Genomic DNA, 15,856 nt, shown 5'->3' with positions numbered 1-15,856 from the left:
GTAACAGGAAAGCACCAGCACTACTAGTAGTGAGCAAGGCAAAACTGCCAAATAAAATTGATTTAACTCAATTCTTGAGCATGGTTTCACTCCAGATTTACTCCTCACTCTTCAGTACTGGTAACAGAATCAATTAAACCTAGGACTGAAGATACCATAAAGTAAAAATAATATGATTAAGAGTCAGTAAGACCTCTATTTGCTCTTCTTTAAGGATTTCAGCATTCTATCCAAACTATAATGCACTGCATTTCACATTCAGTGAAATTAGAACTAGAAAAATGTCACAAACACAGAAAGAATAACATTTACCCAGGGTGATTTTTCAAGTATCAATAGTTACACAGAGGATTCAGAAGCCCTGATTGTCAGCCCTCCCCTCTCATCAGTAGCCCACCAACACAAACCCCTGACAGGTAAATTGAATTTATTTTGTGCTCAAAACAGACCCCAAAATATTTCAATACATAAACAAGCAGACCATCTTTAAAATAAATGAAGTACAATAGCAAAATATTTTGACCAATTCTAACCTGTCTCTTTATCCTTTGGATCAGTTAACAGCAGCACTTTGCAAGCAGGATTATTTCGGTAGAGAGGGACAAAACACACAGAGGAATCTTCAAGCTTAACCTAAAACACAAACAAGCCCTGTAGCCATTTGCACTGCAACATTCACAAGAAGTATTTAATGTGTTAGAACTCACTCACAATATATTTTACTAACATTTATAGTACAATCTTAGCACAACAGCCTCTCAATCCTGAACTCCAAGGCACTGAAACACACATAATGTGTTAAGAAAAGTAAAGTTAATTTTAAAGAAATCAAGCTACCCAAGTTAGGGAAGACCTTAGTACTGACTTCTTATGACTAGTTCACAACCTGGCTTTGAACAATGTTACATGCAGACAAATGATGTTATGAAAGATCAGACATCAAATAAAAGCAAATACAACTTGTGCTTCTTACAGCATCGTCCAGCTGAGTATTTGTGGTGTTTTGCAAACAATGAATTAAGCTTCAGGGTACAGGGAGTATCAAAGCATTAGGGCAGTGCCTGGGCAGTTTATCTGCGAGGCACAGGGAGGGTAGATAATTGGCACAAGGTGGTTATGTTGCAGGCAAAGCTAAAATCGAAATGCAGCTCTCAAGCTCTCAGTCTTAGACCAAACTTCCAACTGATGTGGCACATAAACACAAAATGACTGCGCTCAAACAGCTCTATATGCGTGGAGATGACGATTTCCATATGAATATTGCAAATGCTCTCATGTAAGTTTAGGTACAGGCAAAGAGCGTGTATAATTCAGCACAGTATGTACTGTGCTTTCAAAAATCTGGTCCATTGTGTGTGTGTGGGTGTGCCTCTCTCTAATTGCCCCCATTTGTCAGTTTGCTATGAAACTCAAATCAGTCACGTGACACATTTAATATTTCTCACTGCATGGAAGGAATACTATGAATATGGATTATTCAAGATAACAACTTCAAGCTGAAAGCAGTGTTCACTAGTTTATGAGTGCCAGAATCCTGGGATCATCTATGCAAACACTGGACTCCAAGAAAAAACACTTGAAAACTGCCTGAAATCTGTATTTATGAGTTTTCTGAAGTCTCAGTCTGTTCTGGGGGTTCAGCCACATTTTGCATGCCTCAATATAACAGCATCAATGTCATTGTGGCACCTGGGAGCATTGCTGGAACAAAAAGCCAGTACTATTTCCAATACTGCTATGACTGTTATTTTGGTTTGTAAGGTAACTTGCTCTTTTGCAGGTGCTAACACCACCAGCATGAGCCAAGCATAGCCTTCTGTGTATGAAAGCTGCCAAGACACTTCCACCCTGACTTGCAATAATCCTTGCTATTTGTGTACTGAATGCTTGACTGAAGACCATGCCATACCAAAAAGAAGTTCTGAGACCTGAGCAAGTGGGCTGACAGCCACTTAACACTTGCTAAATAATTATTCGTGGTTGCTACTCCTGCCACTTGAAACCTGCTCTCATTCAGATGCAGAGAGGGAAGAAAAACCTGGTAAGTGCAGCCATTATTCAGACACCAAAATCATCCTCCTTCACGTTATAGTTATATAATAGAGTGTTAGCTGAGACGTTCTCTGGGGATAGGAGCTTTATCTTATTGCATTTAATTTATTGTTAATTACCAAATATCAACATTCTTTGAACTATTTATTATAGAGCATAAGAAAGAAAAAAAAATACAGAAAGAACATTACCATTACTCATGCCCTTGACTAGCTGTTTGACTGCAGATTAGATTAGACCTGAATTAAATGAATGCAAGAAGAAATGTGTTGCTATGAGACTCAAAGCAGTCATGTGATTTATTTAAGGTCTGATGACAAGCCACAAAAATCAAGAGAGTTCTGAATCAAAAGCCAGAAGTCCACCTTTACCTGATCTCACCGTGTTCTTCCTGCAGGAACATACAAAGCACTGCCTGGGATTTTAACTCACCCTCACTTCTAACAGAACAGCAAATGAGTCTCTAACAGTACAATCAAGCATGAAAGGCTGGAGGAGGAACACAGACATCCTAAACTGAGGGATATGGAATCTTTGCATGTTCAGGTTGTTTGTATTTAACCCTACATGGTCCACTAGAGGGCATTAAAAGAGTATTAAAAGCTGGTTACAATCACCCTCAAAGATGAAGCCGCCCACCTCAGTGTTTTTCTGGAAAATACTGCAGATTGTTTTCCTAAATTGTAAAAAAGCCAACATATTCCAAACAATTACTTCAACTCATCCATTTATTGGTTTGATAGCCCAGTAACAGTTAGCCCAGCACATCTTTTATGATCTAGAAAATACCCAGAATAAACGGTTTCCTAGGCTGACTGAAGTCAGAATTTTTAATAGGTCTGCTCAGTCCTCTCCAGTGCACTCCCCTCACGTGGCTCAGGATGGACCTTAAAGCAGTGGCACAGACACTATTAATACTATCTATCAAAGGCATCTCACCAGAACTCCTTTGGGAGAATCTATATTTAAAAGTATTAATGTAAGCATTGGATAGACTGGAAAGAAAAGCCAGACTATATCACAATGCCAGTGTAAATTGGACAGTGAAGGCAGAATACAGAGCTGTGCCGTGGTACAAACATCTAACAAGTATACTTTAGATTCAGACCTTCAGGTCAAGATGTAAAGCTCAACTAAGTACTTCAAACCCTCAGCCACACTCAGAGGGTTTTAGACTTGCAGTCTCAGCTTCTCTCTCATTTGCAGCATGCAAACGACTTGAAATAATGCAGAATTTGCTGATTTTAAGAGACTTGTAGTCCGGCCACACCAGTTTGCCCTTATTCACAGACAGACTCTGAGTACAACCAACAAATTAGTTTGCAAGCGTCTAACTTGCAGCATGAAAAACATCAGCCTATTACCTCTTCTCCTCCAGGGATCAGAAAAACTTCATGAGTGGATGATGATTTCTTCAAGAGTTTTTCATAGTAGGTTTCAGCATCTGCTTGCAGAACCTCTGGGTCTCCTGCAAATGTATCTACCAAGTAAAGGCAACCTGTAGTTAAAATAAGAGGCAAGGTATTGTTACCTTTTAAATTAACCAAGAAACATGCACTTTAAAACCCGTTTCCTCAGCAGCTGGTTGGTGTAGCTGGGCCCTTATTGTTCCCATTAGAGCCTTTTGTGTAAACCAGTAAGGCTGGTAAAAACCCATCTATATGTTATTTACCTCTTGACAAGCAATTTTACAAAATAGAACCACAACAGCATCCAACCACATTTGTTTCCTTTGAATTCAACAAGCATGGCCTCAAATTTCTCCAGGTGTAAGTTACTTTAAAGCTAGGGAAAAAAAAAAAGATTCTCCAGAATACAGCCTGAGTCTCATTACTGTCCAAAAATAAAACAGGAAAAGAATTCCAAAGCTTCCACTCTTTCTTGGAAGCTTGCCCCTTCATGGGTCAGTCCATGATCTGTTGTTTATCATTAGTTTTCTCTTTCTCTTTTTTTAGTAACTTCAGTTAGACCCTTTCACAACAATAAAATAATGTCAAAAAATGTTTACTTACATAAGAGTTCCCAAAATAGTAACCATCATCTTTTGTGCAACATAACTTTTACTCCATGTGACTCAATGTTAAAGGGTATTCATGCAAGGTATTTGTTAATTGCATGCAAACAAAAATTACATACATCTGATGCCTGTCAGCTAAATGCAAGGTCTAACTTGGTGCTCCTGAGAAACAAACCAGACTGATAGGTGGTGGTTCATCAGCAGCCCAAGATAAAGAACATCAGAAGATAGGTAACAGTATTCTGCCAGTCTTCTGTCACAGGAAGGAAACAGTTTCAATTTAAGAGGCTTTCAATCAACGATCTACACCTGCAACTCCTGTAAGCCCCAAAGTGAAGACAAAACCTTCCACCGTACTGCTATAGTTGGAGTCTTAGTTCTGAATCTTCTCATGGCTTGTCTTCCCATGGCCCACCTTTAATGTCAAATAACCACACCAATAGTAAGCACAAAGTAAATGACTGCAAGAATGAACAGTCTTACAAGGGGCATTGCAAGAACTGTCTGTATTAGGATTCAGAAACTATGAATTACAGAAGTACCATGTTGAAAATGAATCCTTTCAATGTAAAAGTGGGAGCATGGGATTGGCAGTACTGGGTCAGACCAACCACCTACTGTCCCACCATCCTCCCTCTGGTAGTGATCCAGCAAAAAAGTAAGAAACTGATTATTCACCACCACCCAGCACCATTTTAAATGTTTTAAACACTATTTTCCTGCCCTTTGCAAGCAATCAGCTTACATCTTGAAACTTGACAGCAAAGCTATGTAAGTCAGAATGCTGAACAGAAGCTATTCTGTAAATGGTTTTCATAGTAGGTCTGTGTGACAAAATGGGAAAGAAACCAGCATTGCTACACTGGCAAGTTGAGTTACACTATAAAATTCCAGCCAGTGCTTAGCCCTGGCTATTTCCTTCTGCAGCAGCCTTCCCCAGCGCTCTGTGTCACACTAGCAAGCAAAACAGCCATATAAGGTAAAGAAATTAAATATTATTATTAAAAACTTGAGTAATTTTCTGAAGTAAATTTACCAGTAAATTAGTTCCTTGCCAAAGAGCAGCAAGTAAGACTTCAGTTTAGCACAAAGCACAGTATTAGCCATGTTAATAAATACTATTCATGAGAGGCTGCTTACAAGGCTACATCCTGCCAAAGCAACTTATTAATCACGATGTTTTGTCCTCACTGAACAGAGCAACTAACACCTTCAAAGTTACGCTAACTTTCTGGTACATCATATGCTTGTATTCTAAGCTAACAGTGACTGAAGGATAAAATAATGTCACAGACTAAATAATGATGCATTAGGGAGAACTACTGAGCAATTCCATTAATACAGCTTTCCCTGGAAATACTTTTTTCCTACTAAAAAAACAAACAAACTCTTAGACTTTCATTGAACTGGTCTAAATCTAAGTATTTTTCATGAAGAAAATAAATCTGTCTTGGTTTCTGTATATAAGGGAACAGGGGAAGCGAGCGAGCAAGACTGAGGTTGCGTCATAGACAATACGGAGAAGTCGTCTGACTTTAGGTATCTTGGAGTGTCCTTGAGAAGCCAGCTGTGCTGAAGCTGGTGTTTGTGAACATCCTCCCCAAACCTGTACACACATGCAGATACCACTAACACTGCTCAACTGCCATAGGCAGGAGAAAAATCACTAGTTTGATTTGGTTTGATGGTTTCTTTTCAGTTAACTAACGTGTTTCTCAGTTTTTCCCAGTATGAATTGAAGAAACTGTATTCGCCCTCCTGTCCCTTTTGTGCTCCTCTTGTTTATATGGAAAATCAAAACAAACAAACAAATCAGCAAAATCTAACCATAATTGTTGCTATTAAGCATTTGAATACAAGAATTATTGCTGGCTAACAGGATGTTACAAAGGTTCCAAAATCAAAGGCAAAACAATGTAAGTTTGCTTTAAAAGCAAAGCAGCACTACTCCCTCAGTCACTACTGTGACTGCTTCAGTCTGAGGCTCCTCAGCAGCAGCATGGGATCCCAAAATTGTGACGTTCCAAGGACAGCCTTTTAACCTCATTTGAACGACAGGATTTCTTTCAAACTTGATCCTACCTAGCAGCAACAAAAGAGTACATTGAGGCAGCCAATCTCCTAGGCACCCAGCAAGCCCTTCTTTCAGACAGGCGATGTGCACAAAGGGTTACCATCTGGGGAGGGAGGGAGCGAAGGGGAGAGTGAAGTGGAGCAGGAGGGGCGGTCATAAAAAGGGGGCCCCTTGCTGCAGCGACAGAGGAGGGACCATAAACCATAAGGAAAGTAAATTTAGACCCTGAGGCCTGCTGAGCTAGAGGTATTCCTGCCATCAGTGCTGAAGTGGCTGCCATCTTATTAAGCCAAAGCTGGCAAACAAGGTCAAGACCTCACCTAGGGCAGGTTCTACACTGCACTGACAATGAAGGTTTACAGACAGGTACCAGACCTTGGCTTTTATAGGGCACTGACACTGAGGATAGAGGAGGAGGAGTTGAATGCAATTCCACTGAAAAAATACCCTCCTTATCTAGAGATGAATAAATGAGAAATCTGAATGGGCACATTTCCATTTCAAGCACAGAAAACAGATTTTTAAGCAAAAACGAACACTGCTTCTGGTTCTCCTCTCTGTTGTTTCCATGGAGCAGTCTGGGCCACATTCTCAAGTGAGGATGTGTAAGCGCATCTCCTCTCACTCTAGCGATCTGCCATCGGTTTTCACTAAGAACGTGATTTTTAACGTGAAAAGCTACAGCCAAAACCAGCTACAGAAACAAGTAGGCAATGCTCATATCTCATCTTTATGAGATATTAACCTCCAGCAACTGTAGGTACCACAGACCTAAAACATTAGCAACTCTGCCAGTGAAGCATAAACTAAGGCACTTACTTCAGTCCTGACTCCTGAACGTAGCTTTTTCAAGCCCCACTGCTATTCCACCCCTGATCTTCTCCAGAAGAGAGATGAATTTTATGATAGTTTCATGAAGTGGACAAATACCCTTCTTGAGACGTTAAAGCTCACTTACGATCCTCAAAGACCAATATATGGGAATCCAGCCAGATAAGATGAACATGCTTATGCTCTGCATCAAATAGATAAATAACAAATGCAATCATAAAATGTTCTACCTTAAACTGGAAATTATTTTTTGCAGATTAAAGACAGACCCTCATCATTACAGATTCAGCAAGAATTTCATTCTATCAGTTAAAGTAAGCAGGAAATATTTTTCCATGGGCAAAAGAATTCATTCTCAATACAACAGAAAACACATGGTGCACAAGCACTTGTATGTGGAATTCCACAAGCCAAACTACAGATTGCTCTAATGCCTGAAGGTGAATGACATGCTTTAACCTAATCAGATATTCTGAAGACTCTTTGTGATGATCCTTCTATATCCTCTGAAACTAAATCTTGTGCCATAATAGAAATAATTTAACTGGAATACAGATAACCACAGACTTATTCATATAATGCTACAGCAATTTAAATCACCATTATACCCCTCAAGCTCTCTTTCATTAGACCAGTCATTTTAGTAAAGAAGTATTAATTTTACTATTTTGCCATTAGCTAACAAATGAGCTACAACTCGGGGCAATCAACTCTGTCTCTTTGTAAATACATTTCAATTTAAGTTTCCATTAGTATGTATTGCCAATATATTTAAGTCCTTTTTGACCACGATTAGGTACTTGCTTTCATTTTTAAGCAGTTTCTATTCACCCATTCATATGTAGCTTATTGTTTCCTTACGACAACAAAGGTCACAATGCAGTTGTTTTCAGCACAGACACACCACTGGGTTGACTAAGATGCATTGAGGTATTGCTGGTACTCCCAGGAAAGACTTACTTGTTGAAAAGCCCATTTCAGAGATTTGTAAGACCATTTAGAATGCAGCCAGATTGTAAAGCAAAATACATCAACCTCACCGTAGATGAAGCATGAAAAGTGTTATGCCTGAAGTGAATTAATCATTTATCCTACAACTACTTTTTCATGTTCTACAAACACAGAGGATGATACTACATGCATCCATTAAGAATTGGGTGTTTACAGAAGAGCCATCAGTCACTGCAGAATTTGTGTTTGGACTGTGCATCTCTGCACGTTTGTACAAAATGTTACAGGTCAAAAATATAAAAAATACTTTAGTCTGATCTCAGTGGTGCAGAAACAGGACAAATAAAAAAAAATAACATTCCTGACTTTCAAGTTTGATTATTTTGCATCCATTTTTGCCCTTTCACTTTGCAGCAGCAGTACTGGTTTCATTTTTTACTTTATTTTCAATTTATGTCACCACCGAAAAAAAATATTTATTTTTAATAATTTAAAACTTTTCAGGAGGTTTTAAATGTTTCTGACAGTTTTGCCCAAGAAGTTTGTGTTTTGGTTGTTTTAAACCACTTTATAATATGAGACAAATGTGCACCAACACAAACTAACAGTGTATCATGTCACTGTTTAGGAGTGAGTGTTCTTGTAATTAAACCAGGCAACCGAGACCAGAACTCGTAAGATTTACTCTTAACACAGGTGTGCTTTTGCAGCCCCCAACAAATCACTTCACCTTCTCTCTGCCTTCTTATCAGTTAAGTGTATGTCTTATCTACCACTTCAGAAGGGCGTTTTCCTTATCAGTACTTCTGAAATCACAACATAAAAAGACAAAGAACTCATAACATAAATTGTTCTCTGTTTTCCTGTGCCTGTCACTGCCACACTACAGCAGCACAGCCATGACAGTGTCTGGGATCTAAAAAGAACTTTTCTTTGCCTTTCTAAAGCATGTACATATATTAAAAATTGTTTTCCTGATTCTCACAGGAGTCAGAGCTCTGTGTCAAACAGCAGTGCTTGACATCAACTCTTCTCCTTTCCTTCTTACGAGCTGAAACATCTCTTACGCATGTGGTTATCATTAGACAATCATATTTGTTTAACCTTTCAGAGGAAGGAAGAGGTCTTTGGCACATTCCCACAAGTACAGACAGAACCTGACTCTCATATCCTGAATATAATTGAGCAAGTGTATGTCAAAAACCCAAGTTCTAGTGTAAGTGAAACTTCAGTATCACAACATGTGCTGGCAATGGACCTAGTGGGCAAGCACCATGGTATGATGTCTGTCCAAAATGGCAAGGCAGCTCTTAACCACATGCTGTACATCACTAATGAAAACAATGCCCTACACACTGTACTGCTTTTCACCATTACTAATAGGGAAATCACTCCTGGAACATCCAAGGATAAAAAAAACCCAAAACATTGGCATTAACAGATTTCTCTGTTTCAATTAAAAAAACGCCATTCATCTGTTATTCGCTCTTCCATCACAATGGCAAGCGCTAGTGGCAAGGAGGGCTGCAGAAGACAACTAAACACAAGTTTCTGTCTGTAAGTAATTTTCTGCTGTGGAATCAATAAATAATGGCAGAAGGGAAATAAATAACTTAATCCCATTCCCAGTTAAGTAACCAGATTAAGTAGACAAGTTCACCTGTTGCCATACATGTCTCTACTGCTAACTGCCACTCAACTGCAGGGCATGCTGAATGCAGGATGCTGTCGTATTGGCCATCGCAGTCCTCCTAGCACAGTTTTACTACTGATTACAGAAAAGGGGAGGAAAAAGAAGCTTTAAGTATATATATATATACAGCAGATTGTAGATAAGGAAAGGCAGAGACTAGACAAACCTAACTGAAAAATATCAAGCACCTTCAATTTCCACTCAACTTCAGTGAGCTCTGAAGGCTCTCAGAACCTCCTATCACCAGGGTCCATAAAACACATTAATTTACTTACCAAAACATAATGCAATCTGCAATTTGTGAAATGGGGAACAGACAAAGGAATTAAGCAATTGATTTAATTATTTAGCTCTCTTTGAAAAAAATACTCAGATGAAGCAACCTTAAGATGTTTTCAAAGCTAGAAAAGCAAGTGTGTATTGAAGGGATCACACAATGGCAAGTACACATTGAAGGGGTATTTGCTCCACTCTAATCTGCAGCTCTCCATTACTGAAAGTTCCAGCAAACAAGCTCCAGCAACATCTATCTTTCCTCAAATGGGTCTTTAGCAGTGTTATTAAAATAGAGCCACACCCAGCTCATAGTACAGATAAATTAAAATACATCTGTGTAAACAGACTACCCTCTGTCCTATTACACACAGAATGCACAGCTGGACTGGCATGAGTTGCACAAAGTTCTAACCTAATGTAATTGAAAAAAGCTGAGGTATTAGGGCCCAGAAACAGGGCTTATAAATAAAAACTGCAGCGTGCTGTTAAAGCATGGAAGCATGTAAGTATGACATACCAGGAATTCAGACTGCTGCACATTTAACTCTCTTCTTCACAGAGCTTAGATGAAAAAAACAAAAGGAGAAAAAAAAAAGCTCACAGAAAAACTCAGGAAAGATGTAGTCCTGAAGAAAAGGGACATTCAGGATTGCAGTTAATTAAGGTTTGTGGCCACATCAGGTTTTCCTCAAGGAAATTCCATGGATTCAGTGGGAATGCTGCTAATACCTCTGAACCTGTGAACATCAGATTTGAGTCCTTACTATGTACTGTTTATCATACAAACAAGAAATGGGCAGAAGTGTTCCTGGAAAACTCTTACTCCAGCTACTGAGGGCAGTGGTATCAATTTTCTTGCATATGTAAAAAACCCCACAACCTACACAAGCTTTCCAGAAGGATTGTGTCCATGTCAGTGACTTTTTCCCAGCAGTTTTACCAGTGCTACATGTCATTTTATCATATCCATAGCAGCTCTGTCAGCAGAAGTTAATAGTCCAGGCCCGACCTCAAATTAAGGTCTGACACTTGAAATTGAAGCAAAGAAGAAATAGGAATGACACCAAAATACATCACTGGAGTGCTTTCATTATTCAAAGAGGCTGATTTGAAAAGAAAATGACAGAAAAGATTCTGTGACCAGCAGTGGAACGTTTATGAGTGACAAGTTCAAATACAGGTAGTAGCAATACAATCTCCTACAAAGATGGAAGGCAGAAAGGAGGATGTCTTGGTCAAAAATCATCCTATAACTGAAGGGAAAAGAGGAAGATAACATCTCCCACAGTGATAAACAAGGAATAGTGAAATGGCAGGAAATGACAACTCATTTTGGCAAACAATTGCTTCACTTCTGATCCAAAGCAAAGATCACTTGGATTCTCGTATGAAGATGATTTCATCCCACAGGGAGAAGCCGGACAGACTGACAGGGCAGTTTCAGGAAACAGCCATATTTTAAGACCAGGGAACATTTAAAATTGCTACTGAAACACCTACTGTCACAATCAGGGCTACTATTGAAATGTCATTTTAAATATGTTTCCCTATTACCACCATTATTCAAAGCAGGTGTGGGAAACTTAAGACCACCCTACACATCTTCATGCCACATCAACCATGGCAGTAGGTGTGGCATAGCAAGAGCACCTGGAAATCTTGGTTTGATGTCAGAAAGGACAATGTTCCCCAAAACAATGCAGCAATGAAAATGTGAGACAACTGCCTAGATTTTCAGGGATACCAGTTTCAGATACCACATCATTTGAGTTGCTAATGCATTCCATCTGCCAAATCTACTGCTCCCACCAGCAGAGTGTTTAAGCCTGCCTAAGAAAGCCCAGCAGCCTTTCTCCAAATTACTTGCAAGGAGCAGTTTATACAGCCAGAATAATCTCAGAATAATGCAATTAATTCAAGAGGGAAAAGGAAATAAGAAAAAAAAAAATCCCTTCCCCCAATAATTTCCACTCTGTTGAATTTATTACATGGCTGCAAATTAATACATCACCTGTCCTAGCTATCACAAGCCTCTTAACCTCTCTCACAACTTGCTTTAATAAACAGCTGCAAGTAGTGGGGGAAATATGTAAACATCTCTCTTGTTTCCCTGTACCATTGTGTCAGCTATTCTACATGCCTTTGAAGGTGCTCCAAAATCAGCATGGCTCTGCTTTTCCCTTTTTCTCCTTTTGAGAGGAAGAAGAAGCAGAGAAGGGAAGACTGGCTGGTAACAGAGGGCCAACTCTGTGCTTGCTGTGCTCTTGACAGTAAGGCTGAGAGTGTTCAAATTCAGTTTACACAGGCTCTTCTGTAAGAACAAAAGAAACCACTGCTGGTGGTTAAAAATTCAAAAGGTTTTGATTGTAATGGCTTGACAATCAGCCAAAGATATGACTGGGGGGAAAACACAGCAAGGCAGCTATGACCAGAATGGAAGAAACAAGGAAAAACACATGGCTTGACTTCAGAGCAGAAAATTGACTTAGGCTTTGCATAAACGACAGCATACCTCCAAGCTTGCCTGATCCACCGTCTGCCTGGAATGAGAACATGCAGTCTAAAAGCAGAGCCTATTAAAAGGCATAATGTTTCTAAACAGCATCTGCTACGTACTAATAAGCATTACTTAAAGGACACAGGCCTTAAATTGCTACCAAACGTGCATTTATCTGGAACTGCTGCAAGGCAATCACTACCAAAACGTCACATGACACCATGGGAATTTGAATAATATAAAATGGTTTTATTTCATTTGGCTTGAAGTCATTACACAGAGAAAATATGGAGGCACTTTCTGAGATTTTGAAACTGTGCAACTTCACAGGAATGAAACACTAGCAAGAATTACATCAGCAAAGCCATTTGCCATCTGTTGTCAGTAATGCTATAAAGACCAGCAACCAGCCAGCAGTTCCAAAGGTTACAAACCTAACATTTTAAAGCATCTACAGACCTCTCAGTAACTGAGCAGGACAAACTTTACTTCAGCTATGTGCAACCTGAGGATACAGAATACAGAATTAACCAGGTTGGAAAAGACCTTTGAGATCATTGAGTCCAACCTATCACCCAACACCACCTAATCAGCTAAACCATGGCACAAAATGCCTCATCCAGTCTCTTTTGAAACATGTCCAGTGATGGTGACTCCACCACCTCCCTAGGTAGCCCACTGCAATGGCAAATCACTCTTTCTGTGAAGAATTTCTTCCTAACATCCAGCCTAAACCTCCCCTGGCACAGCTTGAGTCTGTGTCCTCTTGTTCTATTACAGGCTGCCAGGGTCTGCCAATCACTTCTCAAGGACAACACAGAATAACTGAACATTGACACAAAAAGCTTTTGGGGGGCCTCAGTACACAACCATTACACTATGTGGAAAATACACACCAGCCTGTTCTACATAGATTCTTACAACATGTCCACAATCACAGTGTCTGCACACCTCCCACTTGCAAATTTAAACCAGCTAGACTTTCTCTTGTGTTGTTTTCTCCTACTTTCCCCCAAGGGAAGGAGTGTACTCACTGCAGTGCTATTATGGAAAGGGACTTGGGTTTGTTTGCTGGGGTTTGGACTGATTTTTTTTTCTTCAAGAAAGGTAGGATTTTGTTTCCTGTTTTCTTTCCTTGTAGACCATAACTACATGTTTATGTTGTGTAACTCGCCTTACCTGTGGCATGGAAAGCACAGAGGTTATGACAGCCCTTATATCGGAGACACATACTGCTCAGTCTGAGTAAAATTCTACTTGTTCCATACCTGAGACTTCAGTTACACTTGAAGGAGTATCATTGTTGATTAGTCTCATCTTTGAGCTTTGAGTAGCTTTTTTAGACCTGGGGGCCACATTCATGATATGTAGGTGCCTATATGCCACCTGAACACCATAGTTTCACCTTCCAGACTGCTGCCTGCAAACTGATTAACATGGATTTAATGGAAGGTAGGAAGATTTCCATCTTCCTAGAGACAGATGGAAATTTAAGGCTTCATTAATGCAATTGTTAAACTAGACATACAGGTTTATCATCCAGTAACTCTCTATTTCTCAGGCTCCAGAGTCATACATACCCATATATTGTTACTCACTGAATGTCCTTCCCAGTCTTGCTGTTACATGGCTAACACATAGAAACTGGACTTCCACGGTGTTCTAAAAATCAAAAGATTTTGTGATGAGGCTGAATCCAAAACAAGAGCCTCAAGTTCTAGGTCAACAGCTAGACTGCTTCTCAATAGTAAGGTCTGCCTAGGACCTCTAAATGGGCTTAGAAACCTGGAAGTGTGAGAAATCTTACCCTGTGAAAAACAGGTACAGGGACAGTCCTGGAGACCTAGCTGTAGCATCTTAATTACAGTGTAACATAAACTGAAAAGCACAATTTGCACAAGAAGAGCTAATGGCTGGCTTCATCATGCTCTTACAGTGTACTGTATACTCAACCTACTGGCAACTATTTTAGACACAAGCATATAAAATTAAATAAGTCAAAACTCAGATGATACCTAAAATTAATACCAGCTGTCCCAAAGGAGGAAGGGGATGGAGTAATTATTCTAAATATCTGACTTGAGAGAAATTAAACAGTCAGGAGGGAAACATAAACAGCAGTGGAAGAACACAACTGTATAACATTTGCTTGGACATGAAAAACCAAGTCCCATTCATCTAGAGATATTTTATTTAAAGACATCAGCAGAACTGAGTCTTAAAAAAACCAACCAAACAAACAAAAAAAGCCCATAACGTTATTACAGATATTTGACTTCCATAAGTGGCTGATAGAAGGGAGAAAATAGAGCAATCTGACTACGGTGCATTTAGCCATGAGCAGCTACAGGAACTAATGAACAACATCATTATTTTACTAAAGGGGATGAAGTAGGTGCTTTAGATAAATGGCAGCAACGCAATGAGTTTCAGAAGATAAATTCACTTTCTCTCCATTTACCTGCTAGCGTGACAAATTAAGAAAGAAGAGTATAAAAACAGAGCAGGAGGGAAAGCCATGCAAAAGCTGAGGTGATGCAATGGGCTCTTAGCCAAACAAGTGCATCAAATATCACAGTATCACAGTATAACTAAGGTTGGAAAGGACCTCGAGGATCATCGAGTCCAACCTATCAACACAGACCCCATGCCTAGACCATGGCACCAAGTGCCACGTCCAATCTCCCCTTGAACGCCTCCAGGGTCGATGACTCAACCACCTCCCTGGGCAGCACATCCCAATGCCGAATGACTCGCTCGGTGAAGAACTTCCTCCTCACCTCGAGTCTGAACCTCCCCTGGCACAGCTTGAGACTGTGTCCTCTTGTTCTGGTGCTGGTTGCCTGGGAGAAAAGGCCAACCCCTTCCTGGCTACAACCACCTTTCAGGTAGTTGTAGAGGGCAATGAGGTCACCCCTGAGCCTCCTCTTCTCCAGGCTAAACAATCCCAGCTCCCTCAGCCTCTCCTCATAGGGCTGTGTTCAAGGCCTCTCCCCAGCCTTGTTGCCCTTCTCTGGACACGTTCAAGTGTTTTGATGTCTTTCTTAAACTGAGGGGCCCAGAACTGGACACAGTACTCAAGGTGTGGCCTAACCAAAGCACAGTACAGGGGCACAATGACCTCCCTGCTCCTGCTGGCCACACTGTTCCTGATGCAGGCCAGGATGCCATTGGCCCTCCTGGCCACCTGGGCACACTGTTGGCTCATATTCACACACCAGATTCCTTTGGAAATCCAGGGTGGGGCATGTGCAGTAGAGCCACCTGTCCTAAAATTGGCTTCCTTACCAAGCACTAAGAGCATTGCCATTTGGGAACCAACACAGTGCTTGCTCATTTCTAAGTCCACCATGCACTGAGTAGCTAAGTAGTCTCTATTGACCTCTGCTAGGCAAAGCAGCTCTTTGCCTACCATCACAAACAATTAACTCCTGCTGAAAGAAAATGAGGATTTAGATGCTTTTT

At 40.2% G+C, this 15,856-nt stretch overlaps 1 protein-coding gene across 1 annotated transcript in view; it reads right to left on the bottom strand.

Annotated features, from left to right (window-relative positions):
- FAM169A (family with sequence similarity 169 member A) overlaps nucleotides 1-15,856 on the bottom strand; it is a 41,867-nt gene that overhangs the window by 23,575 nt on the left and 2,436 nt on the right. Inside the window, exons 3-4 of the mRNA XM_068143351.1 lie at nucleotides 3,417-3,550; nucleotides 534-633 (exon numbers count right to left, since the gene is read on the bottom strand). Of these exons, the coding sequence (XP_067999452.1) occupies nucleotides 534-633; nucleotides 3,417-3,550 (234 nt within the window). The remainder of the gene's footprint in view (nucleotides 1-533; nucleotides 634-3,416; nucleotides 3,551-15,856) is intronic.

Source organism: Melanerpes formicivorus, unplaced genomic scaffold, assembly GCF_026170545.1.
Source record: "Melanerpes formicivorus ecotype bairdi unplaced genomic scaffold, bMelFor1.0.p_v2 SCAF_10, whole genome shotgun sequence".
Classification (NCBI taxonomy): Eukaryota; Metazoa; Chordata; class Aves; order Piciformes; family Picidae; genus Melanerpes; species Melanerpes formicivorus.
The sequence above is the reverse complement of the archived record's forward strand: the minus strand, read 5'-3'. Positions and strand labels throughout refer to the sequence as shown.